The 23,090-nt window shown below is 44.6% G+C and overlaps 3 protein-coding genes across 4 annotated transcripts in view; 2 read left to right on the top strand and 1 right to left on the bottom strand.

The window, feature by feature from the left end:
- The first annotated feature begins 157 nt into the window (after nt 1-157).
- On the top strand, nt 158-1,857 carry LOC115101444 (trypsin-2-like). Its single transcript, XM_029620936.2, has 6 exons — nt 158-245; nt 425-575; nt 689-939; nt 1,140-1,276; nt 1,422-1,523; nt 1,685-1,857. Exons 1-6 carry the CDS (start codon nt 170-172, stop codon nt 1,730-1,732), a joined length of 765 nt encoding a protein of 254 aa, XP_029476796.1. The 5' UTR covers nt 158-169; the 3' UTR covers nt 1,733-1,857.
- Nucleotides 1,858-8,925: 7,068 nt separating this feature from the next.
- On the top strand, nt 8,926-10,981 carry LOC115101437 (large ribosomal subunit protein bL17m-like). The gene is made up of 3 exons (XM_029620922.2): nt 8,926-9,304; nt 10,114-10,182; nt 10,344-10,981. The coding sequence occupies exons 1-3, from the start codon at nt 9,131-9,133 to the stop codon at nt 10,602-10,604; spliced, it is 504 nt and encodes a 167-aa protein (XP_029476782.1). The 5' UTR covers nt 8,926-9,130; the 3' UTR covers nt 10,605-10,981.
- Nucleotides 10,982-11,500: 519 nt separating this feature from the next.
- Nucleotides 11,501-23,090, bottom strand: part of LOC115120679 (transmembrane protein 145-like) — a 53,388-nt gene continuing 41,798 nt past the window's right edge. Inside the window, exons 11-16 of one of the 2 annotated variants that reach the window (XM_065007956.1) lie at nt 18,321-18,414; nt 17,373-17,545; nt 16,728-16,848; nt 15,957-16,145; nt 15,713-15,773; nt 11,501-13,928 (exon numbers count right to left, since the gene is read on the bottom strand). In XM_065007956.1, coding sequence (XP_064864028.1) covers nt 13,909-13,928; nt 15,713-15,773; nt 15,957-16,145; nt 16,728-16,848; nt 17,373-17,545; nt 18,321-18,414 — 658 coding nt within the window. In that variant the 3' untranslated portion in view covers nt 11,501-13,908. Of the gene's footprint in view, nt 15,774-15,956; nt 16,146-16,727; nt 16,849-17,372; nt 17,546-18,320; nt 18,415-23,090 lie in introns of both variants that reach the window. The other variant, XM_065007955.1, reaches the window with a different exon arrangement.

Below are 23,090 nucleotides of genomic sequence, written 5' to 3'. Positions count from 1 at the left end.
CTGCTGCCTTCAGGGTCAACTTCATACCACACCATGATGGAAACTGCTTTGACATAATGCTGACCTTGGCAGCGCACCTTTAGACTCTGATTGGCTTTCTCTTGACCAATCAAACAGTTCCATTAAACGGGGCGGCACAACCAATTCTGCATATAAACCAGGGGTGCAGATGAACCCCTTTCATCATCAGGATCATACAGCAACCATGATTTCTCTGGTCTTCGTTCTGCTCATTGGAGCCGCTTGTGAGTATAATAATGATCATAGAAAAAAGAACAGGATTCTGTAATGACACTAACATCACACATTTGTTTCTTTGACGTTATTAAGAAATATGTTCTTATTGTTTTATCACAGTTCTTTGCTTTTCCATCTCAAAAGCTGAGGTAATATAGCTAAGAATGTGCCTGCTCTCTGTTTACAGTTGCCACGGAGGACGACAAGATCGTCGGAGGGTATGAGTGCAAGGCCTACTCCCAGCCCCACCAGGTGTCTCTGAACTCTGGGTACCACTTCTGTGGTGGTTCCCTGGTCAATGAGAACTGGGTTGTGTCTGCAGCTCACTGCTACAAGACGTTAGTAGCCTACCATGTGAACTACTAGCAACATTTTGATAAGCTTAACTTTTGCAAAACTCAAGGAGACAAGTGAACTCCACATTCCCATGAACTCTCTCTCTCTCTTTCAGCCGTGTGGAGGTGCGTCTGGGCGAGCATAACATCCAGGTGACTGAGGGTAGCGAGCAGTTCATCTCTTCTTCCCACGTCATCCCTCACCCCAACTACAGCTCCTATAACATCAACAATGACATCATGCTGATCAAGCTGAGCAAACCCGCCACCCTCAACACCTACGTGCAGCCTGTTGCTCTGCCCAGCAGCTGTGCCCCTGCTGGCACCATGTGTACCGTCTCTGGATGGGGCAACACCATGAGCTCCAGTGAGTACAGCACCTGGGTCAAAGGTTACATGTGCCAGTTGATCATCTTCATGGTCACTGAGTGTTAACAGGCATAGAAAATGTAGACCTACTATTAAAAACATTGTCATTATATCTAACTATAACTCTCCTCCTTTTCCACCTACTTCTACCTTCCTCCCTCCACCTCTCTCTCTCTCTCCCCCCCCCCCTCCTTACAGCTGCTGACAGCGACAAGCTGCAGTGCCTGAACATCCCCATCCTGTCCTACAGCGACTGTAACAACTCCTACCCTGGCATGATCACCAACGCCATGTTCTGTGCTGGTTACCTGGAGGGAGGCAAGGACTCTTGCCAGGTACTTACCACTCTGACCTCAGTTCAGTGGTACCAATGATGACTTTAAATTTAACTTTTCAATTGATTAGAAATTGATAGCGAAATAACCAATTCATATCACTTGTCTCTCTCTCTTTCTCTCTCCCTTCCTCTCTCTCTCTCAGGGTGACTCCGGTGGCCCAGTGGTGTGCAACGGTGAGCTCCAGGGTGTTGTGTCCTGGGGTTACGGCTGTGCCGAGCCCGGTAACCCCGGTGTCTACGCCAAGGTAAGACAAGAAAATAGTTCAACATTCATACGTCACTGTGACATCCTTTGGTTTCCTGAAGGAAAAAGGCATTGAGTCTATAAAACATAGATTGATGGTTTTCATGTTGCCTCCCATTGAGTGTGTCCACTAATGTCTCCCTTCTCCTTCTCATCCTCCAGGTGTGCATCTTCAACGACTGGCTGACCAGCACCATGGCCACCTACTAAATCTGCTTGGTCGTCCAGTACATTCGCACAACTCTACAACATCCCGTTCCACATCAACATACATCTTTTGTACAGGAGATTATACATTATTTATGTTTATGATAAATAAAGCATTTAACACTAAATACTTTTTTGCTGTTGTGTTTGTACTCTCACTGTCCTTAGAAATCTTTGTAAAGGTATTTCTATCTTCTCATGTCAAGTAGTATTACTTGTAAACACCAGAGAAACTAGGAATCGCCAGCAAATTGTTTAAGTATGGATATTTTCATAATAAAATATGCAGGGTGTAAATTCATTGTGTCATGGTGCCCTACCATAACAATTTGTTTTTGTATCAATACAACAAGATACCACAAGGAACATTATTGATTACATTGATTTGTTTCTATAGTTGGGTATTGATGCATTGCTGCTGGTATAGGGATTTTAAAAGTGTGGCATAATTGCTCTCCCTTCTTACCCAGTTAGAGTATTCTCTCTGTCTGAGTTGAGTTGCTACTGAAATATTATGTGGTGCAACATGAATATTGTTACATTAATTACATAATGTTTGTATATTGGGTTGCATGATTTAGATTCAATATCCCTTGATATTGAAGTCTAGATGCTAAATACTGTACTTCAATATTCACAGTGAGAGATTTCGTAACCTCCATTACTGAGAGGGACAATCAGAGGCTTCATCAGAGATCCCCAACATTCAGGGCTTAGCCATGGGCCATCACAGGACAGTACCTGCATATTAATGGATAAGAGGTTATTGGCTATAAATATATATTATAAGGTTGTAATTCACTTCAGTAAATATGAAAGCCATACACTAGGGGAGAGTGGGGTAAGTTGAGCCACCCACGTCTCTAGGGAACCATACACAACATTAATCATTTGACCAAATATTTAGAAAGAGGCCTTCATTTCATTGAGTCTGTGAATTAAGAAACCACATGGAAAAAGTGATAAGCAAAGTTAGGTCCAAAAAACAGATTTTCACCAAGTCAAATGTATTTATTATATTAGGGGTTTCATGACGCTTGCAAGGCATTATAGCTGGAATATGAGGTAACACATGGCCTGGCCTATGTTAAAAGTATTTTAAAAATAACAGTCTTTGTTAGGTGTTAAGCCTTTGTTAAAAGATGCTTAAAATGATTGAAATTGATTGTTGAATTCTATTTTTAAAACGGCACTGGTAATATTTAATTCAGTCCAGAAATGTGTAGCCATCTTGACATACCCTGTCCTGCGGCTAAACTTACCCCACACTTTGTCACGCCCTGACCTAAGAGCCTTTTTTATTCTCTATTTGGTTAGGTCAGGGTGAGACTTGGGTGGGCAAATCTGTTTCTATTTCTTTGTTGGCCCAGTATGGTTCCAATCAGAGGCAGCTGTTTATCGTTGTCTCTGATTGGGGATTATTCCCCGGTTCCCGGGCCGGAGCCTCTAGAGATGGTTCCCGGTACGGAGTCCGCGACGACGATCTACGGTACGTAGTCCTCGACGATCTACGGTCCGGTGTCCCCGGCGACAATCCCCGCACCAGAGGCACCACCGAAGTGGGGGGAGACTCAAGCGGAGAGGGGTCTGCGTCCCGCACCGGCGCCTCCACCGAGATAAGATGCCCACCCGGACCCTCCCCTATAGGTTCAGGTTTGTGGCCGGACTCTGCACCTTTGGGGGGGGGAGGGGGTACTGTCACGCCCTGACCTTAGAGCCTTTTTTATTCTCTAATTGGTTAGGTCAGGGTGTGACATGGGTGGACAAATCTATGTTTCTATTTCTTTGTTGGCCTAGTATGGTTCCCAATCAGAGGCAGCTGTTTATAGTTGTCTCTGATTGGGGATCATACTTAGGCAGACCTTTTTCCCACCTTAGATTGTGGGATCTTGTTTGTGTGTAGTTGTGTTCTGCACTGCACTGCACTGCACTGCACTGCACTGCACTGCACTGCACTGCACTGCATATAGCTTCACGGTTGGTTTGTATTTTGTTGTTTTTTCTGTGTCTTTTAAATAAAAGAAAGATGGACGCCTACCACGCTGCACCTTGGTCCAATCCATCTGTCAACGAACGTGACACATCTGGGGTAAGTTGTGCCAAGAAACCACTTTAATGTTAATAACATCCTGAAATATATGTAGATATCTTTGTTTGAAAGAATACAATATTTCCCTTGATGGAGTGATGCTGAATGAAAAAAATGTCTCAACTTACCCCACTCCCCTCTACTGTGAGAAACTGCTAAATAAGAGTGACTGAGATATTGATGGATTTTCAGAATGGTCCCAGACCCGTAGCCACAAGGGACCCAGAAGAGAAGGCAGTATGGTGGCCCGAAGGACTATGCTATCCGGACAATTCTGTCTAGAATACTATTTTGGCTTTGCATTTGGGATCATTCGGAGTACAATAAAATATATACAGTGGGGCAAAAAAGTATTTAGTCAACCACCAATTGTGCAAGTTCTCCCACTTAAAAAGATGAGAGGTCTGTAATTTTCATCATAGGTACACTTCAACTATGACAGACAAAATTAGGGAAAAAATTTCAGAAAATCACATTGTAGGATTTTTTTATGAATTTATTTGCAAATTATGGTGGAAAATAAGTATTTGGTCACCAATAAACAAGCAAGATTTCTGGCTCTCACAGACCTGTAACTTCTTCTTTAAGAGGCTCCTCTGTCCTCCACTCGTTACCTGTATTAATGGCACCTGTTTGAACTTGTTATCAGTATAAAAGACACCTGTCCACAACCTCAAACAGTCACACTCCAAACTCCACTATGGCCAAGACCAAAGAGCTGTCAAAAGACACCAGAAACAAAATTGTAGACCTACACCAGGCTGGGAAGACTGAATCTGCAATAGGTAAGCAGCTTGGTTAGAAGAAATCAACTGTGGGAGCAATTATTAGGAAATGGAAGACATACAAGACCACTGATAATCTCCCTCGATCTGGGGCTTCACACAAGATCTCACCCCGTGGGGTCAAAATGATCACAAGAATGGTGAGCAAAAATCCCAGAACCACACGGCGGGACCTGGTGAATGACCTGCAGAGAGCTGGGACCAAAGTAACAAAGCCTACCATCAGTAACACACTACGCCGCCAGGGACTCAAATCCTGCAGTGCCAGACGTGTCCCCCTGCTTAAGCCAGTACATGTCCAGGTCCGTCTGAAGTTTGCTAGAGAGCATTTGGATGATCCAGAAGAAGATTGGGAGAATGTCATATGGTCAGATGAAACCAAAATATAACTTTTTGGTAAAAACTCAACTCGTCGTGTTTGGAGGACAAAGAATGCTGAGTTGCATCCAAAGAACACCATACCTACTGTGAAGCATGGGGGTGGAAACATCATGCTTTGGGGCTGTTTTTCTGCAAAGGGACCAGGACGACTGATCCGTATAAAAGGAAAGAATGAATGGGGCCATGTATCATGAGATTTTGAGTGAAAACCTCCTTCCATCAGCAAGGGCATTGAAGATGAAACGTGGCTGGGTCTTTCAGCATGACAATGATCCCAAACACACCGCCCGGGCAACGAAGGAGTGGCTTCGTAAGAAGCATTTCATGGTCCTGGAGTGGCCTAGCCAGTCTCCAGCTCTCAACCCCATAGAAAATCTTTGGAGGGAGTTGAAAGTCCGTGTTGCCCAGCAACAGCCCCAAAACATCACTGCTCTAGAGGAGATCTGCATGGAGGAATGGGCCAAAATACCAGCAACAGTGTGTGAAAACCTTGTGAAGACTTACAGAAAACGTTTGACCTCTGTCATTGCCAACAAAGATTATATAACAAAGTATTGAGAAACTTTGGTTATTGACCAAATACTTATTTTCCACCATAATTTGCAAATAAATTCATTAAAAATCCTACAATGTGATTTTCTGGATTTTTTTTCTCATTTTGTCTGTCATAGTTGAAGTGTACCTATGATGATAATTACAGGCCTCTCATCTTTTTAAGTGGGAGAACTTACACAATTGGTGGCTGACAATACTTTTTTGCCCCACTGTATACAGTGGGGAGAACAAGTATTTGATACACCGCCGATTTTGCTGGTTTTCCTACTTACAAAGCATGTAGAGGTCTGTCATTTTTATCATAGGTACACTTCAACTGTGAGAGACGGAATCTAAAACAAAAATCCAGAAAATCTCATTGTATGATTTTTAAGTAATTAATTAGCATTTTATTGCGTGACATAAGTATTTGATCACTTACCAACCAGTAAGAATTCCGTCTCTCACAGACCTGTTAGTTTTTCTTTAAGGATCCCTCCTGTTCTCCACTCATTACCTGTATTAACTGCACCTGTTTGAACTCGTTACCTGTATAAAAGACACCTGTCCACACACTCAATCAAACAGACTCCAACCTCTCCACAATGGCCAAGTCCAGAGAGCTGGGTAAGGACATCAGGGCTAAAATTGTAGACCCGCACAAGGCTGGGATGGGCTACAGGACAATAGGCAAGCAGCTTGGTGAGAAGGCAACAACTGTTGGTGCAATTATTAGAAAATGGAAGAAGTTCAAGATGACGGTCAATCACCCTGGGTCTGGGGCTCCATGCAAGATCTCACCTCGTGGGGAATCAATGATCATGAGGAAGGTGAGGGATCAGCCCAGAACTACATGGCAGGACCTGGTCAATCACCTGAAGAGAGCTGGGACCACAGTCTCAAAGAAAACCATTAGTAACACACTACGCCGTCATGGATTAAAATCCTGCAGCGCACGCAAGGTCCCCCTGCTCAAGCCAGCGCATGGCCAGGCCTGTCTGAAGTTTGCCAATGACCATCTGGATGATCCAGAGGAGGAATGGGAGAAGGTCATGTGGTCTGATGAGACAAAAATATAGCTTTTTGGTCTAAACTCCACTCGCCGTGTTTGGAGGAAGAAGGATGAGTACAACCCCAAGAACACCATCCCTACCGTGAAGCATGGAGGTGGAAACATCATTCTTTGGGGATGCTTTTCTGCAAAGGCGGCAGGACGATTGCACCGTATTGAGGGGAGGATGGATGGGGCCATGTATCGCGAGATCTTGGCCAACAACCTCCTTCCCTCAGTAAGAGCATTGAAGATGGGTCGTTGCTGGGTCTTCCAGCATGACAACGACCCGAAACACACAGCCAGGGCAACTAAGGAGTGGCTCCGTAAGAAGCATCTCAAGGTCCTGGAGTGGCCTAGCCAGTCTCCAGACCTGAACCCAATAGAAAATCTTTGGAGGAAGCTGAAAGTCCGTATTGCCCAGCGACAGCCCCGAAACCTGAAGGATCTGGAGAAGGTCTGTATGGAGGAGTGGGCCAAAATCCATGCTGCAGTGTGTGCAAGAAATCCTGGTCAAGAACTACAGGAAACGTATAATCTCTGTAATTGCAAACAAAGGCTTCTGTACCAAATATTAAGTTCTGCTTTTCTAATGTATCAAATACTTATGTCATGCAATAAAATGCAAATTAATTACTTAAAAATCATACAATATGATTTTCTATATTTTTGTTTTAGATTCCGTCTCTCACAATTGAAGTGTACCTATGATAAAAATTTGACCTCTACATGCTTTGTAAGTAGGAAAACCTGCAAAATCGGCAGTGTATCAAATACTTGTTCTCCCCACTGTATATATACACACAGTAGTGGTCAAACGTTTGGACACACCTACTCATTCCAGAGTTTTTCTTCATTTTTACTATTTTCTACATTGTAGACTAATAGTGAAGACATCAAAACTATGAAATAACACATGGAATCATGTAGTAAGCAAAAAAATATACATATTTTATACTTGAGATTCTTCAAAGTAGCCACCCTTTGCCTTGACAGCTTTGCACGCTCTTGGCATTATCTCAACCAGCTTCATGAGGTAGTCACCTGGAATGCATTTGGAATGCATTTGAATTAACATGTGTGCCCTGTTAAAAGTTAATTTATGGAATTTCTTTCCTTCTTAATGTGTTTCAGTCAAACAGTTGTGATGTGACAAGGTAGGGGTGGTATATAGAAGACCCAGAGTTACCTTTTCTGCAGAGGATAAGTTCGTTAGAGTTACCAGTCTCAGAAATTGCAGCCCAAATAAATGCTTCAGAGTTCAAGTAACAGACACATCTCAACATCAACTGTTCAGAGGAGACCGTGTGAATCAGGTCTTCATGGTTAAATTGCTGCAAAGAAATCACTGCTAAAGGACACCACTTAGAAGAAGAGACTTGGTTGGGCCAAGAAACACTAGCAATGGACATTAGACCAGTGGAAATCTGTATTTTGGTCTGATAAGTCAAAATGTGAGACACAGAGTAGGTTAACGGATGATCTCCGCATTTATGGTTCCCACTGTGACGCATGGAGGAGGAGGTGTGATGGTGTGGCGGTGCTTTGCTGGTGACACTGTCTGATTTATTTAGAATTCAAGTCACACTTAACCAGCATGGCTACTACAGAATTCTGCAGCGATACGCCATCTCATCTGGTTTGCACTTTGTGGGACAATCATTTGTTTTTCAACAGGACAATGACCCAAAAGGGCTATTCGACAAAGGAGAGTTATGTAGTGCTGCCTCAGATGACATGGCCTCCACAATCACCTGACCTCAACTCAATTGAGATGGTTTGGGATGAGTTGGAACGCAGAGTGAAGGAAAAGCAGCCAACAAGTGCTCAGAATATGTAGAAACTCCTTCAAGACTGTTGGAAAAGCATTCCAGGTGAAGCTGGTTGAGAGAATGCAAATAGTGTGAAAAGCTGCCATCAAGGCAATGGGTGGCTACTTTGAAGAATCTAAAATATATTTTGATTTGGTTTGTTTAAAAACAATTGGGTTACTACATGATTCCATATTTGTTTTTTCATCGTTTTGATGTCTTCACTATTATTCTACAATGTAGAAATTAGTAAAAATAAAGACAATTATGAGTAGGTGTGTCCAAACTATTGACTGGTACTGCATATCTATGCTATTTGTCATCATATATCGCAGAGAAATAAGTCATTTAAATATTTTCCCCTTTTTCCAATTACATTTCCAAATCAGAAATGAACCTTTTTACATTTTGAAATCTCTATGCACATAGAAAGGCCTGATATCTAATAACAAAACAATGAATTAATTAATGACAACTAGAAACAAATAGAATACATTTGAGGCGGAACCATTTCATCCTAAAGTGGAACTATTTTTCACGTAACACCATTCACCCACACAGACTGCGATAACTGATGCACCGGCAATGTCAAAATTGTCAAACGAAATTTGTCACGTTATGCGACATACACCTAATTTACACGAGAATAACGGAATATAATTTTCCTTAGAAACATCCTTTTGCATTTTTAAAGACCGGTTTGATTCCTTTTTTCTTTCTAGCCTCTTGTAGGTGTCTGAACTCGACAAGATGCGCCTCACCATTCAGATGTTGATATCCCATGGCCGGGTGGCCCGTAAAATGGGTCTCGGTCCAGAGTCCCGAATAAACATGCTTCGGAACATTCTTACCGGCCTCGTTCGACACGAGAGGATAGAGACCACCCGAGGTAGAGCAGACGAAGTTCGATTCTATGCTGAAAAGGTGAGGACATGGATGGTAACGTTACCCTTTTACACAGCTCAACACAGCTGCTTCAATAATAGTAATTCAAAGGCTGGCAGATGGCGATATTGAGTCGTTTCATTTTACCGGCCAAAAGGAACGTATGCAGCCGGCTATAAACGTGTATACCCCTTCAGCCAATCAGACCAGGGGTGGAACATTTTTGACTACTCCAACCTGATTGATTAACGCGATTGGCAACATTCAGAACATGGCGGAAAATGGTGTTTCATAAGGAAAGTCTCTTTTTTTTTTTTTTTTTACCTTCTCGCCATTAAATTGAGTTAAGGAGGAAATCAACTCCTTTGCAACCTAAAGGGAGAATATTTTATGTACAACTCGGTCCATGGGGATATGAGTGTATAGCTGGCTACATACATTTCCTTTGGATGGTAAGATGAAGAGACTATTGTCATCTGCTGGCCTTTGGGCTACTCCACCAGTTGACTAAACTCAACTCCCATGGTGAAGGAAGTTTCTGATGAACTCCACCAATGGAGTTTAGCGGAGTCCTGGCTTGGAAGAAATTCAGCTCTGATTACGCGCTCTCCTCTGTGGTTTAAGGAAAAGGACCTGAGCCCAAGGTCAATAGTAGATTATGAAACGCTTATCTTGTACCTATCTAGTTATGTGCCTTTGTTTGCTGAAATTCATAAATTTTAATCAAACAAATATAACCATGGAGTTGAGTTCAGTCAGCTACTTCTTCAACCATCCCTGTTTAGTAGGCTACTGTAGTTTTTGACAGCTTGTGACGATGTTGACCAATGTGTGATGTTGTTTTGCAGTTGATTGACTATGCCAAGAAGGGAGACACTGACGAGAAAGCGATGAAAATGGCAAACTTCTGGCTCACAGTAAATGTTCTTTCTTTATGATCTTTGTTAGCATTTTAATGACCAAGTCAGACCGTCCCAATGTCACCAGCTTTGTTGTACTATTATCTACCAGATTAGTATGAGTGTGTTCCTAGTTCTTTCAGACAGTCATCCTGTCGCTCTCTCCTCTGTGGATTAAGGAAAAGGACCTGATCCCAAAGCTCTTCAAGGTCCTGGCTCCCAGGTTTGAGACCCAGCCCAAAGCCTACACCCGGATGGCCCGCATTCCCAACAGGGAGAACCTGGACAAGGCTGCTATGGCCGTGCTGGAGTATAAAGGCAACCCGTTCCCACCTCTCCAGACCGCCAAGCGAGACAATGAACTCACACTAATCAACCAGCTCCTCAAAGGCTACAGAGAACAGCGGGCACAGCAGGCAGCAGCCAAGGTTGAGGCATAATGCAACCAGCCACACACTGACATCACATGTGTTAGATCAGGGGTGTGTTTGATATGGTGAAACATTTAGAATGTCATGTCTGTTCTACAGTATATGAACATTCTGGAACGTTGCTCCCTCCTGAATAAGCCCCTGTATTTACCAAGAAGGGGACCCACTGGTGGGTTGTACTCTAAACTTTTATAGTCCACAGATTCTGACTAGGTCCTGGTTTGGAAACAGTGTGTTGCTTTGTGTGTAATAAGAAAAACACCCAAACACTTTTGGTGGATCACACTGTTTTAGATGACTGGCACAGTATTAGACTTTCTGTGGACCCCACTGAACATGAGAGGATGTTGTGTGTCAAAATAAATGTGATTGTTTGACAATGTTAATTGTTCTGTTATTTTGACTGTTAGTCAAATGAAAAGTTCTGTTCATGGCACTGCTGTTAATAATCCCACTAACGGTTCAGAACCATGTCCCCCAAACTTTTCATTATCATCATGGTTGATGTCCTGTTTTTAATCTCTCTACTGATTCAGAATAAACAGAGTGGCAAATAGAGGCAGGATGTTTCATGAAAGCAACCACCTTCAACCAGGCAAAATCACACACATGAGCTTCCTCATTCTGTTTTAGATTCAAACTGTTTTGTTAAGAGCTGCTGTAGAGTTTGGTTTTCACATACTGGTAACTACATGCCTAAATTGCCCCAAACCTATTGCAATTACATTCAATTGGACTGGCTCTCCTTTGCCACTTGCCTGTAAGCGCTCTAATTGTGAGGTTGGTTCCAGAAAATAATTGTACTGTACCAAGATGGAGTAGATGTTTTGGACGAATGCCCTTGCCCTTCTACATCACATACACATTCACAGTGTGGCCAAGGTATGAAAGAAACAGACAAGGCCTCTAATAAAACCAACCATTTTAATTTGGCAAAAAGTGTATGTACAGCGTATTCAGAATATCCTAATTTGACACCATTAAAATGCATTCATTTCGAACAGTGCTTCAGTAATGTGCTCTTAACCAGACCTCTCGAAATACCCAGGAAGCTGTGCTGTTGTCTGTCATGCATATAAAACCCTGTTCTCTCCCTTTGCTCTTCCACTTGTGTCTGTGTATAATAGACAAAATACCATAGATAAGTTGATCATGCAGCTTGTTGTACAGGATGAATGGAACCTGCCTGTCAAAATCTATTCAGTCAAGTAATGGCATCCGTAACCGTGGACTGTAAAGGCAATAGACATACAGTTGAAGTCGGAAGTTTACATACACCTTAGCCAAATACATTTAAACTCAGTTTTTCACAATTCCTGACATTTAATCCTAGTAAAAATTCCCTGTCTTAGGTCAGTTAGGATCAACACTTTATTTTAAGAATGTGAAATGTCAGAATAATAGTAGAGAATGATTTATTTCAGCTTTTATTTCTTTCATCACATTCCCAGTGGGTCAGAAGTTTACATACACTCAATTAGTATTTGGTAGCATTGCCTTTAAATTGTTTAACTTGGGTCAAATGTTTCGGGTAGCCTTCCACAATCTTCCCACAATAAATTGGGTGAATTGTGACCCATTCCTCATGACAGAGCTGGTGCAACTGAGTCACGTTTGCAGGCCTCCTTGCTCGCACACGCATTTTCAGTTCTGCCCACAAATGTTCTATAGGATTAAGGTCACCAATAACTTTGTTGTCCTTTTTTGCCACAACTTTGGAAGTATGCTTGGGGTCATTGTCCATTTGGAAGACCCATTTGCGACCAAGCTTTAACTTCCTGACTGATGTCTTGAGATGTTGCTACAATATATCCACATCACTTTCCGTCCTCATGACGCCATCTATTTTGTGAGGTGCACCAGTCCCTCCTGCAGCAAAGCACCCCCACAACATGAGGCTGCCACCCCCGTGCTTCACGGTTGGGATGGTGTTCTTCGGGCCTTCAGGCATTTGGAAATTGCTCCCAAGGATGAACCAGACTTGTGGAGGTCTACAATTTGTTTCTGAGGTCTTGGCTGATTTCTTTTGATTTTCCCATGATGTCAAGCAAAGAGGCATGGAGTTTGAAGGCAGGCCTTGAAATACATCCACAAGTACACCTCCGATTGACTCAAATGATGCCAATTAGCCTATCAGAAGCTTCTAAAGCCATGACATCATTTTCAGGAATTTTCCAAGCTGTTTAAAGGCACTTCTGACCCACTGGAATTGTTATACAGTGAATTATAAGTGAAATAATCTGTGAACAATTGTTGAAAAAATTACTTGTGTCATACACAAAGTAGATGTCCTAACTGACTTGCCAAAACTATAGTTTGTTAACAAGAAATTTGTGGTGTGGTTGAAAAACGAGTTTTAATGACTCTAAGACTTTAATGACATACCTAAGTGTATGTAAACTTCCGACTTCGACTGTATACGCCTACAGAGACAAAACCTTTAGAACACCAGAACAATCTAATTCAAGTGTCATTTTTTACAGACTACATTATACCTTTGACTGTATGTTCTCATGTACATAACATGTGCTGTACCAGTCTGACCAAACCAAGCCTACTCCAGACATTACTACAGAAAGACAATAAAGGGCTGTTAATTAAACCATTAGAAACAGTCCATTAACCACCATTCTTTCCCCCACACCTTTTTTTTTACAGACTGGATTAAAAAAATATTAAAGAGAGTTGCACGTTTCATACTCAGATATTAACAAGTTATACAAAAAAATACAATGTAGTTGATTACTTCCATTATTTCCATTTCTTAGAAGAAACAGGTGGTAAATTGGCCTTGACACTGTCTTATGAATTACACCCTCCCCCCTTACATTGATATCATTAGGCTATTTCATCAACTTAATGTTATTCAGATACATGTACATTTTTAAATGTCTGATAATGACACTTGATACACATTGATTAATATGAACATATCTACAGGTAACATTTGTATATTTGATACCGGAATATCATTGGATGTAGTGTGTGGATACGTATGATCCAGATTAAAGCGTTATTCAAAGTCACTTTGAAATAAATGGCAGAACAGAAAACTAAGAGAAGGGGAACATTAAAGTGCTTCATGCAGGACAAACAGGACGTTGGTGCTACTACTTTCACAGTTACTCTAAAAGGTTTGCTTTAGTTGTTTATGGGCCCAGGACTTTTCATGTTCAGGAAGAACTACTGTTCCTACTTATGGAGAAACAACAATGAGCCCCTCACACAGTTGACATGACATCATTACATACTAGTCGGGGGGGGGATTGTGAAGTTAGTTCATATCCTCGCTGGACAACTTTCCCTCCTTAAATCATGTGTCAAGGATGGAGGCTGAAATTGAAAGTAAAACAAGCTATAAGTATGATTTCTATGTAAAAAAAACAAAAAGTATAAAATGTGACTTTAAAACCACCCCTTTCCTTGTGCTCTATTGCATTAATACATTCACCAAGGTCTACATACATCAAGGAATTACATTCAGAGCAAGCTAATATCTTGCACTCCAGTGAGAACTGAACAGTAGTATTGGGAGTTAAAACAGTTGTCTGTGGACAGTATGACATAAGGTTCCAGATGAAGAAGTGACATTAACACCTCGGTAGCCTATATGGTATGAAATATACAAAGTTATTGAATAGTAGTACAACAGGCACGCGCACTGTATGAGCACATGGAGTATAATCAGTTTAGAGACATGCTTGTTTTAGCTGTACCTCAGGGGTCCACAGTAAACTGAACATTGTACACTTAAACATCGGTATATCAATCCTATAGCCTGGAGCAATCAGCATATCTAAGAATATAAATCCCAACATATTATATATGGAGAAATTCAATATTTTGTGTTAACAACATCTGTCAAACATGAAGAAAAAAACATTAATGTATTGTTTCAGGATATGAGTGAACATTTTACTCTTGTACAATGTAATGGCATGAGAACTGCAATGGTCACAGCACCACTTGGAATTCGACAATGTGGGAAAAAAACATCCCTTTTGTAATATAAACTCTGCAACTATTTTAGAGTAATGGGAACTCATTCTCTTCAGCTATTTACACGTTTCCCTCAGCCCCTCCATTGATGCCTTATAAAGTCTTGAATAAGTGTTCATAGGAGTTTTGTTCAGTCTCCACTGTGCACTCCTATCATTCTATTGGTCAGGCTACATCCACTCTGTCATCTCTCCCTCCCGGTGCCTCTCTCTCTGCTCATCTCTCCCTCCCGGTGCCTCTCTCTCTGCTCATCTCTCCCTCCCGGTGCCTCCCTCTCTGCTCATCTCTCCCTCCCGGTGCCTCCCTCTCTGCTCATCTCTCCCTCCCGGTGCCTCTCTCTCTGCTCATCTCTCCCTCCCGGTGCCTCTCTCTCTGCTCATCTCTCCCTCCCGGTGCCTCTCTCTCTGCTCATCTCTCCCTCCCGGTGCCTCTCTCTCTGCTCATCTCTCCCTCCCGGTGCCTCTCTCTCTGCTCATCTCTCCCTCCCGGTGCCTCTCTCTCTGCTCATCTCTCCCTCCCGGTGCCTCTCTCTCTGCTCATCTCTCCCTCCCGGTGCCTCTCTCTCTGCTCATCTCTCCCTCCCGGTGCCTCTCTCTCTGCTCATCTCTCCCTCCCGGTGCCTCTCTCTCTGCTCATCTCTCCCTCCCGGTGCCTCTCTCTCTGCTCATGTTCAAATATTTATTGCTTCTTTTTTTCTTTTACAAGCTCAGCACTTTAACTCACAGCCGTTTCCCATTCTCTCTATTTAGAGGTGAAAATGGGACGTTTCAAACTTCTATTCCACATGTCTGCTTATGATGACTTCCCCTTCTCTTCCTCCTTATATCCTTCCCTCGTGGCTATACATAGCTTGACCTGTTTTCGGTGCTACCTGATCTTCCTCCACCTCCCTCTCGATCTTTCTCCTTCTCCCTGTGTCCCTCTTTCTCTCTGTCTGTCTCATGCCTTGGTGCCCACGCCTCCTTCCCCCTGCATGCTGAAGTACTCGGTAAAGTGGGAGGGGAGTCGTGGAGGGGGAGGGGGGGAGTGGGCAGAGAGGCGGGGGAGCATGGGGGGAGGGAGTGGGGGGAAGGTGGGTGACGACAGGTCAGCCGTGGTGGTGATGATCTTATGCTCACTGTTCCTCTGCACTTCCTGTCCCTTCCGGCCCACCGTTTCCTCCACCGTCTTCACTGGGCCCTGAGGGAGAGGGAGGTAAAGGTTGAAATGTTAAAGGTCACGCTGGGTTGTATTTGTCACAATATCAGTTACCACATCCTTCTCTGACAACTTCCTCTGTGCTCTAACACCTCTGGAGTGTTACAGGGACTATATCAGACCTTAGTATCAGTTAGATCCTCCTCAGACCATACATCCACTCACCGACTGGATGGAGAAGAGTTCTGTGAAGTTGGGCTGGGAGTCGCCCAGGAAGGAGCTGTTCCCATAGGCATGGTGGGGGAAACTCTCACTCGCCACACCCGCCTTCGGACTAGACAGCAGGATCCCGATCTGAGAGGTCCGCACGTGGTACGGGAAGTTCTTATTGGCTGCAGAGGGCCGCGTGATAGCCTGTGGCGAGGCAAGGAGGGGGGAGAGGGGATGGATGGGAGGAATGCATCATATTCAGAATATTGTCTGTACAAATATTACCCTGTATTCTCCATACACTGATACACATTCCTGCACATATAAGAACAGAACAGTATGTGTCTGAATGTGTCACTAACAAAGGACAGAGAGGCTCAGTCTGGTACAGAAGTCAGGGACCGATAGGCTCAGTCTGGTGCAGAAGTCTGGGACCGAGAGGCTCAGTCTGGTGCAGAAGTCTGGGACCGAGAGGCTCAGTCTGGTGCAGAAGTCTGGGACCGAGAGGCTCGGTCTGGTGCAGAAGTCTGGGACCGAGAGGCTCGGTCTGGTGCAGAAGTCTGGGATTGGGAGTATACTAACGCAGAGGACAGAGAGATATGACTCACAGATATTAAAAGAGAGGTGAGTGTGTGCGTGCCTGCCTGCGTGTGGAGGGCATGGGGTTACTAACGAGGCGGGCGATGAGGTCTTCGAGATAATTAACGTCAACAGTGAGGCAGTGTGTGTATGTGTGCGCACATGCATGCCTGTGTGTGAGTGTGTAGAGAGATGAAGGGTACTAACGAGGAATACGATGTGAGCATAGAGGTGGATTCCCAGTTGGATGCTGTTGACGATCTTCTCCCGTGCCCAGCGAGGGATGCCAAAGTTAGCTATCAGAGCCATGACGGGCACCGCAAAAAACCTGCCAGAGGGAGAGAGGAGAGAGAGATAATGAGGGAGAGAGAGGAGAGAGAGATAATGAGGGAGAGAGAGGAGAGAGAGTTAATGAGGGAGAGAGAGGAGAGAGAGTTAATGAGGGAGAGAGAGGAGAGAGAGAGAATGAGGGAGAGAGAGGAGAGAGAGAGAATGAGGGATAGAGAGGAGAGAGAGTTAATGAGGGAGAGAGAGGAGAGAGAGTTAATGAGGGAGAGAGAGGAGAGAGAGAGAATGAGGGAGAGAGATTATTAAGAGAGAGAGAGAGAGATAGGGAAGGGGGAGAGTGAGATGTGTAAAGGAAGGAGGAGAAAAAATGAATATGGTGGAGTTGTGACAAAAGGAAACGAGAGGCGGAGGAGGACGGATTTAAGACGAGCAAGCGAGAAGTGGAAAGATAAGGGAGACGGGGAGTTTATCGGGTGTAATGCTTTTTAGGGAATGAAGTTGATGAACCTGACAGAGAATAACTGCATGCACAGAGTGAAGGGTTTTAGGGCTATGTCCTCTCACCAGAGTGTGTATGCCGTGAAGAAGGGGATGTAGAAGGATTGTTTCTCAGGGTAGTGTTTGAGGGAGATCAAGACGGCGTAGCAGAACCACACGTAGGCCAGCAGCTGGAGACCCATCAGACCGTAGCCCGCCGGGCTGTCATATGCATACAGCACCTCACCTGGGTCAAAGAACTGAGACACACACACACTTACATCATACAACCACTCTAATGGACCGCACCCTACCAATCAACCTACTAACTTTACCCTCAAATAGCAGAGAGGTGTATTACAATACGTTCCCCAGCATGTGTTGTAACTGCCTGTGGATTGCTGACATGTTGGGATGTGAAATCTACTCATTTTCGTTGGTGAGTGTGTCTGCAAGTGTGTGCGTGTACATGTATGTTTGTTTGTTTGTGCGTCATTGACACTTCTCTACAACTGGGTCATTGACAGTGCCTCTGCTTGCGGGCTATGTATTCAGTTTCACAGGCCAGAGACTGGATATCATTGGTCAAACAGGGTTACCCTCGGTCGTCCCCTGCATTATGTATGTACAGGGCCAGTGCTAGGCACCGACAGGCTGGGTAAGAAACTCCTATCCCTGTATACTACAGTACATCAGGAGTAGGTCCCTTTAATTTCACCTTTATCTTACCAGGAGGTTCCATGATATGTGAACCTCATTTTCAAGAGGGACCCATTCTACATTATAGTAGAGCACATTTTACACTTGTAATGGAGGTGATTCTGTGATCCATGCTTGGCTGATGAGTAACCGTGCCCGAGACCTGAAGACTAGCTCCTAGAGCTAATACCTAGACTTCAACTCAGTAGGCTAACATAGTGTTGTGGGACACAGGAATCCCCGGTTGAAACTTAGACCGTCATACACTGGCCCTTCACGTATAGCATGGACAGTAGGAGTGTAGCAGCAGCAGTTCTGTAGTGTAGGCTGCAGTACCTCTGCCTCGTATATGAAGAGGATGATATAGGTGACGGTGTAGACTGTCATGTAGATGGACAGCTTGACAGATCCACTGTGGCTGATCCTCGCCCTGACAGAGACGGATACGCACAGGGGGGTTAGCTTTCACACAGACAGATGTATACACACACACACACACACACACACACACACACACACACACACACACACACACACACACACACACTCTCTGGGCTACTGGTACGAGTTAGAAGGAGTAAGACAGAGAGAGACTGGGCTACTGGTTACGAGTTAGAAGGAGTAAGACAGAGAGAGACTGGCCTACTGGTTACGAGTTAGAAGGAGTAAGACAGAGAGAGACTGGGCTACTGGTACGAGTTAGAAGGAGTAAGACAGAGAGAGACTGGCCTACTGGTTACGAGTTAGAAGGAGTAAGACAGAGAGAGACTGGCCTACTGGTTACGAGTTAGAAGGAGTAAGACAGAGAGAGACTGGCCTACTGGTTACGAGTTAGAAGGAGACAGAGAGAGACTGGGCTACTGGTTATGAGTTAGAAGGAGTAAGACAGAGAGAGACTGGGCTACTGGTACGAGTTAGAAGGAGTAAGACAGAGAGAGACTGGGCTACTGGTACGAGTTAGAAGGAGTATGACAGAGAGAGACTGGGCTACTGGTACGAGTTAGAAGGAGTAAGACAGAGAGAGACTGGCCTACTGGTTACGAGTTAGAAGGAGACAGAGAGAGACTGGGCTACTGGTACGAGTTAGAAGGAGTAAGACAGAGAGAGACTGGCCTACTGGTTACGAGTTAGAAGGAGTAAGACAGAGAGAGACTGGGCTACTGGTACGAGTTAGAAGGAGTAAGACAGAGAGAGACTGGCCTACTGGTTACGAGTTAGAAGGAGACAGAGAGAGACTGGGCTACTGATTACCAGTTAGAAGGAGTAAGACAGAGAGAGACTGGGCTACTGGTACGAGTTAGAAGGAGTAAGACAGAGAGAGACTGGCCTACTGGTTACGAGTTAGAAGGAGACAGAGAGAGACTGGGCTACTGATTACCAGTTAGAAGGAGTAAGACAGAGAGAGACTGGGCTACTGGTACGAGTTAGAAGGAGTAAGACAGAGAGAGACTGGCCTACTGGTTACAAGTTAGAAGGAGTATGACAGAGAGAGACTGGGCTACTGGTTACGAGTTAGAAGGAGTATGACAGAGAGAGACTGGGCTACTGGTACGAGTTAGAAGGAGTAAGACAGAGAGAGACTGGGCTACTGGTACGAGTTAGAAGGGGTATGACAGAGAGAGACTGGCCTACTGGTTACGAGTTAGAAGGAGTAAGACAGAGAGAGACTGGGCTACTGGTACGAGTTAGAAGGAGTAAGACAGAGAGAGACTGGGCTACTGGTACGAGTTAGAAGGAGTATGACAGAGAGAGACTGGCCTACTGGTTACGAGTTAGAAGGAGTAAGACAGAGAGAGACTGGGCTACTGGTACGAGTTAGAAGGAGTAAGACAGAGAGAGACTGGGCTACTGGTACGAGCTAGAAGGAGTAAGACAGAGAGAGACTGGGCTACTGGTTACGAGTTAGAAGGAGTAAGACAGAGAGAGACTGGGCTACTGGTACGAGTTAGAAGGAGTAAGACAGAGAGAGACTGGGCTACTGGTACGAGTTAGAAGGAGTATGACAGAGAGAGACTGGGCTACTGGTACGAGTTAGAAGGAGTAAGACAGAGAGAGACTGGGCTACTGGTACGAGTTAGAAGGAGTATGACAGAGAGAGACTGGGCTACTGGTACGAGTTAGAAGGAGTATGACAGAGAGAGACTGGGCTACTGGTACGAGTTAGAAGGAGTAAGACAGAGAGAGACTGGGCTACTGGTTACGAGTTAGAAGGAGTATGACAGAGAGAGACTGGGCTACTGGTACGAGTTAGAAGGAGTATGACAGAGAGAGACTGGGCTACTGGTACGAGTTAGAAGGAGTAAGACAGAGAGAGACTGGCCTACTGGTTACGAGTTAGAAGGAGTAAGACAGAGAGAGACTGGGCTACTGGTACGAGTTAGAAGGAGTATGACAGAGAGAGACTCGCCTACTGGTTACGAGTTAGAAGGAGTAAGACAGAGAGAGACTGGGCTACTGGTACGAGTTAGAAGGAGTATGACAGAGAGAGACTGGGCTACTGGTACGAGTTAGAAGGAGTAAGACAGAGAGAGACTGGGCTACTGGTACGAGTTAGAAGGAGTAAGACAGAGAGAGACTGGGCTACTGGTACGAGTTAGAAGGAGTAAGACAGAGAGAGACTGGGCTACTGGTACGAGTTAGAAGGAGTATGACAGAGAGAGACTGGGCTACTGGTACGAGTTAGAAGGAGTATGACAGCGAGAGACTGGGCTACTGGTTACGAGTTAGAAGGAGTAAGACAGAGAGAGACTGGGCTACTGGTACGAGTTAGAAGGAGTAAGACAGAGAGAGACTGGCCTACTGGTTACGAGTTAGAAGGAGTAAGACAGAGAGAGACTGGGCTACTGGTTACGAGTTAGAAGGAGTAAGACAGAGAGAGACTGGCCTACTGGTTACGAGTTAGAAAGAATAAGACAGAGAGAGACTGGCCTACTGGTTACGAGTTAGAAGGAGTAAGACAGAGAGAGACTGGTCTACTGGTTACAAGTTAGAAGGAGTAAGACAGAGAGAGACTGGCCTACTGGTTACGAGTTAGAAGGAATAAGACAGAGAGAGACTGGGCTACTGGTACGAGTTAGAAGGAGTAAGACAGAGAGAGACTGGCCTACTGGTTACGAGTTAGAAGGAGTAAGACAGAGAGAGACTGGCCTACTGGTTACGAGTTAGAAGGAGTAAGACAGAGAGAGACTGGTCTACTGGTTACAAGTTAGAAGGAGTAAGACAGAGAGAGACTGGCCTACTGGTTACGAGTTAGAAGGAATAAGACAGAGAGAGACTGGGCTACTGGTACGAGTTAGAAGGAGTAAGACAGAGAGAGACTGGCCTACTGGTTACGAGTTAGAAGGAGTAAGACAGAGAGAGACTGGCCTACTGGTTACGAGTTAGAAGGAGACAGAGAGAGACTGGCCTACTGGTTACAAGTTAGAAGGAGACAGCGAGAGACTGGCGTACTGGTTACGAGTTAGAAGGAGACAGAGAGAGACTGGCCTACTGGTTACAAGTTAGAAGGAGACAGCGAGAGACTGGCGTACTGGTTACGAGTTAGAAGGACTGGGACATGTTTCGTATTGCGTCAGATAACAATATTGACGAATACGCTGATTCGGTGTGCGAGTTCATTAGAACGTGCGTTGAAGATGTCGTTCCCATAGCAACGATTAAAACATTCCCTAACCAGAAACCGTGGATTGATGGCAGCATTCGCGTGAAACTGAAAGCGCGAACCACTGCTTTTAATCAGGGCAAGGTGTCTGGTAACATGACCGAATACAAACAGTGCAGCTATTCCCTCCGCAAGGCTATCAAACAAGCTAAGCGTCAGTACAGAGACAAAGTAGAATCTCAATTCAACGGCTCAGACACAAGAGGCATGTGGCAGGGTCTACAGTCAATCACGGACTACAAGAAGAAACCCAGCCCAGTCACGGACCAGGATGTCTTGCTCCCAGGCAGACTAAATAACTTTTTTGCCCGCTTTGAGGACAATACAGTGCCACTGACACGGCCTGCAACGAAAACATGCGGTCTCTCCTTCACTGCAGCCGAGGTGAGTAAGACATTTAAACGTGTTAACCCTCGCAAGGCTGCAGGCCCAGACGGCATCCCCAGCCGCGCCCTCAGAGCATGCGCAGACCAGCTGGCCGGTGTGTTTACGGACATATTCAATCAATCCCTATACCAGTCTGCTGTTCCCACATGCTTCAAGAGGGCCACCATTGTTCCTGTTCCCAAGAAAGCTAAGGTAACTGAGCTAAACGACTACCGCCCCGTAGCACTCACTTCCGTCATCATGAAGTGCTTTGAGAGACTAGTCAAGGACCATATCACTTCCACCCTACCTGACACCCTAGACCCACTCCAATTTGCTTACCGCCCAAATAGGTCCTCAGGAGGCTGAAGAAATTCGGCTTGTCACCAAAAGCACTCACAAACTTCTACAGATGCACAATCGAGAGCATCCTGGCGGGCTGTATCACCGCCTGGTACGGCAACTGCTCCGCCCTCAACCGTAAGGCTCTCCAGAGGGTAGTGAGGTCTGCACAACGCATCACCGGGGGCAAACTACCTGCCCTCCAGGACACCTACACCACCCGATGTTACAGGAATGCCATAAAGATCATCAAGGACATCAACCACCCGAGCCACTGCCTGTTCACCCCGCTATCATCCAGAAGGCGAGGTCAGTACAGGTGCATCAAAGCTGGGACCGAGAGACTGAAAAACAGCTTCTATCTCAAGGCCATCAGACTGTTAAACAGCCACCACTAACATTGAGTGGCTGCTGCCAACACACTGACATTGACACTGACTCAACTCCAGCCACTTTAATAATGGGAATTGATGGAAAATTATGTAAATATATCACTAGCCACTTTAAACAATGCTACCTTATATAATGTTACTTACCCTACATTATTCATCTCATATGCATACGTATATACTGTACTCTATATCATCGACTGCATCCTTATGTAATACATGTATCACTAGCCACTTTAACTATGCCACTTCGTTTACTTTGTTTACATACTCATCTCATATGTATATACTGTACTCGATACCATCTACTGTATGCTGCCCTGTACCATCACTCATTCATATATCCTT

Source organism: Oncorhynchus nerka, linkage group LG3 (genome assembly GCF_034236695.1).
Source record: "Oncorhynchus nerka isolate Pitt River linkage group LG3, Oner_Uvic_2.0, whole genome shotgun sequence".
Taxonomy (NCBI): domain Eukaryota; kingdom Metazoa; phylum Chordata; class Actinopteri; order Salmoniformes; family Salmonidae; genus Oncorhynchus; species Oncorhynchus nerka.
This window is presented reverse-complemented; position numbering and strand designations above follow the sequence as displayed.

Bases quoted from the DNA above. Each gene is read 5' to 3' on its own strand.
- LOC115101444 (XM_029620936.2), top strand. From the start codon at position 170: ATGAACCCCTTTCATCATCAGGATCATACAGCAACCATGATTTCTCTG. The intron at 576-688 runs GTTAGTAGCCTA...TCTCTCTTTCAG, and splicing joins GCAGCTCACTGCTACAAGAC to CCGTGTGGAGGTGCGTCTGG. The intron at 1,524-1,684 runs GTAAGACAAGAA...CTCATCCTCCAG, and splicing joins ACCCCGGTGTCTACGCCAAG to GTGTGCATCTTCAACGACTG.
- LOC115101437 (XM_029620922.2), top strand. From the start codon at position 9,131: ATGCGCCTCACCATTCAGATGTTGATATCCCATGGCCGGGTGGCCCGT. The intron at 9,305-10,113 runs GTGAGGACATGG...GTTGTTTTGCAG, and splicing joins TTCGATTCTATGCTGAAAAG to TTGATTGACTATGCCAAGAA. The intron at 10,183-10,343 runs GTAAATGTTCTT...CTGTGGATTAAG, and splicing joins TGGCAAACTTCTGGCTCACA to GAAAAGGACCTGATCCCAAA.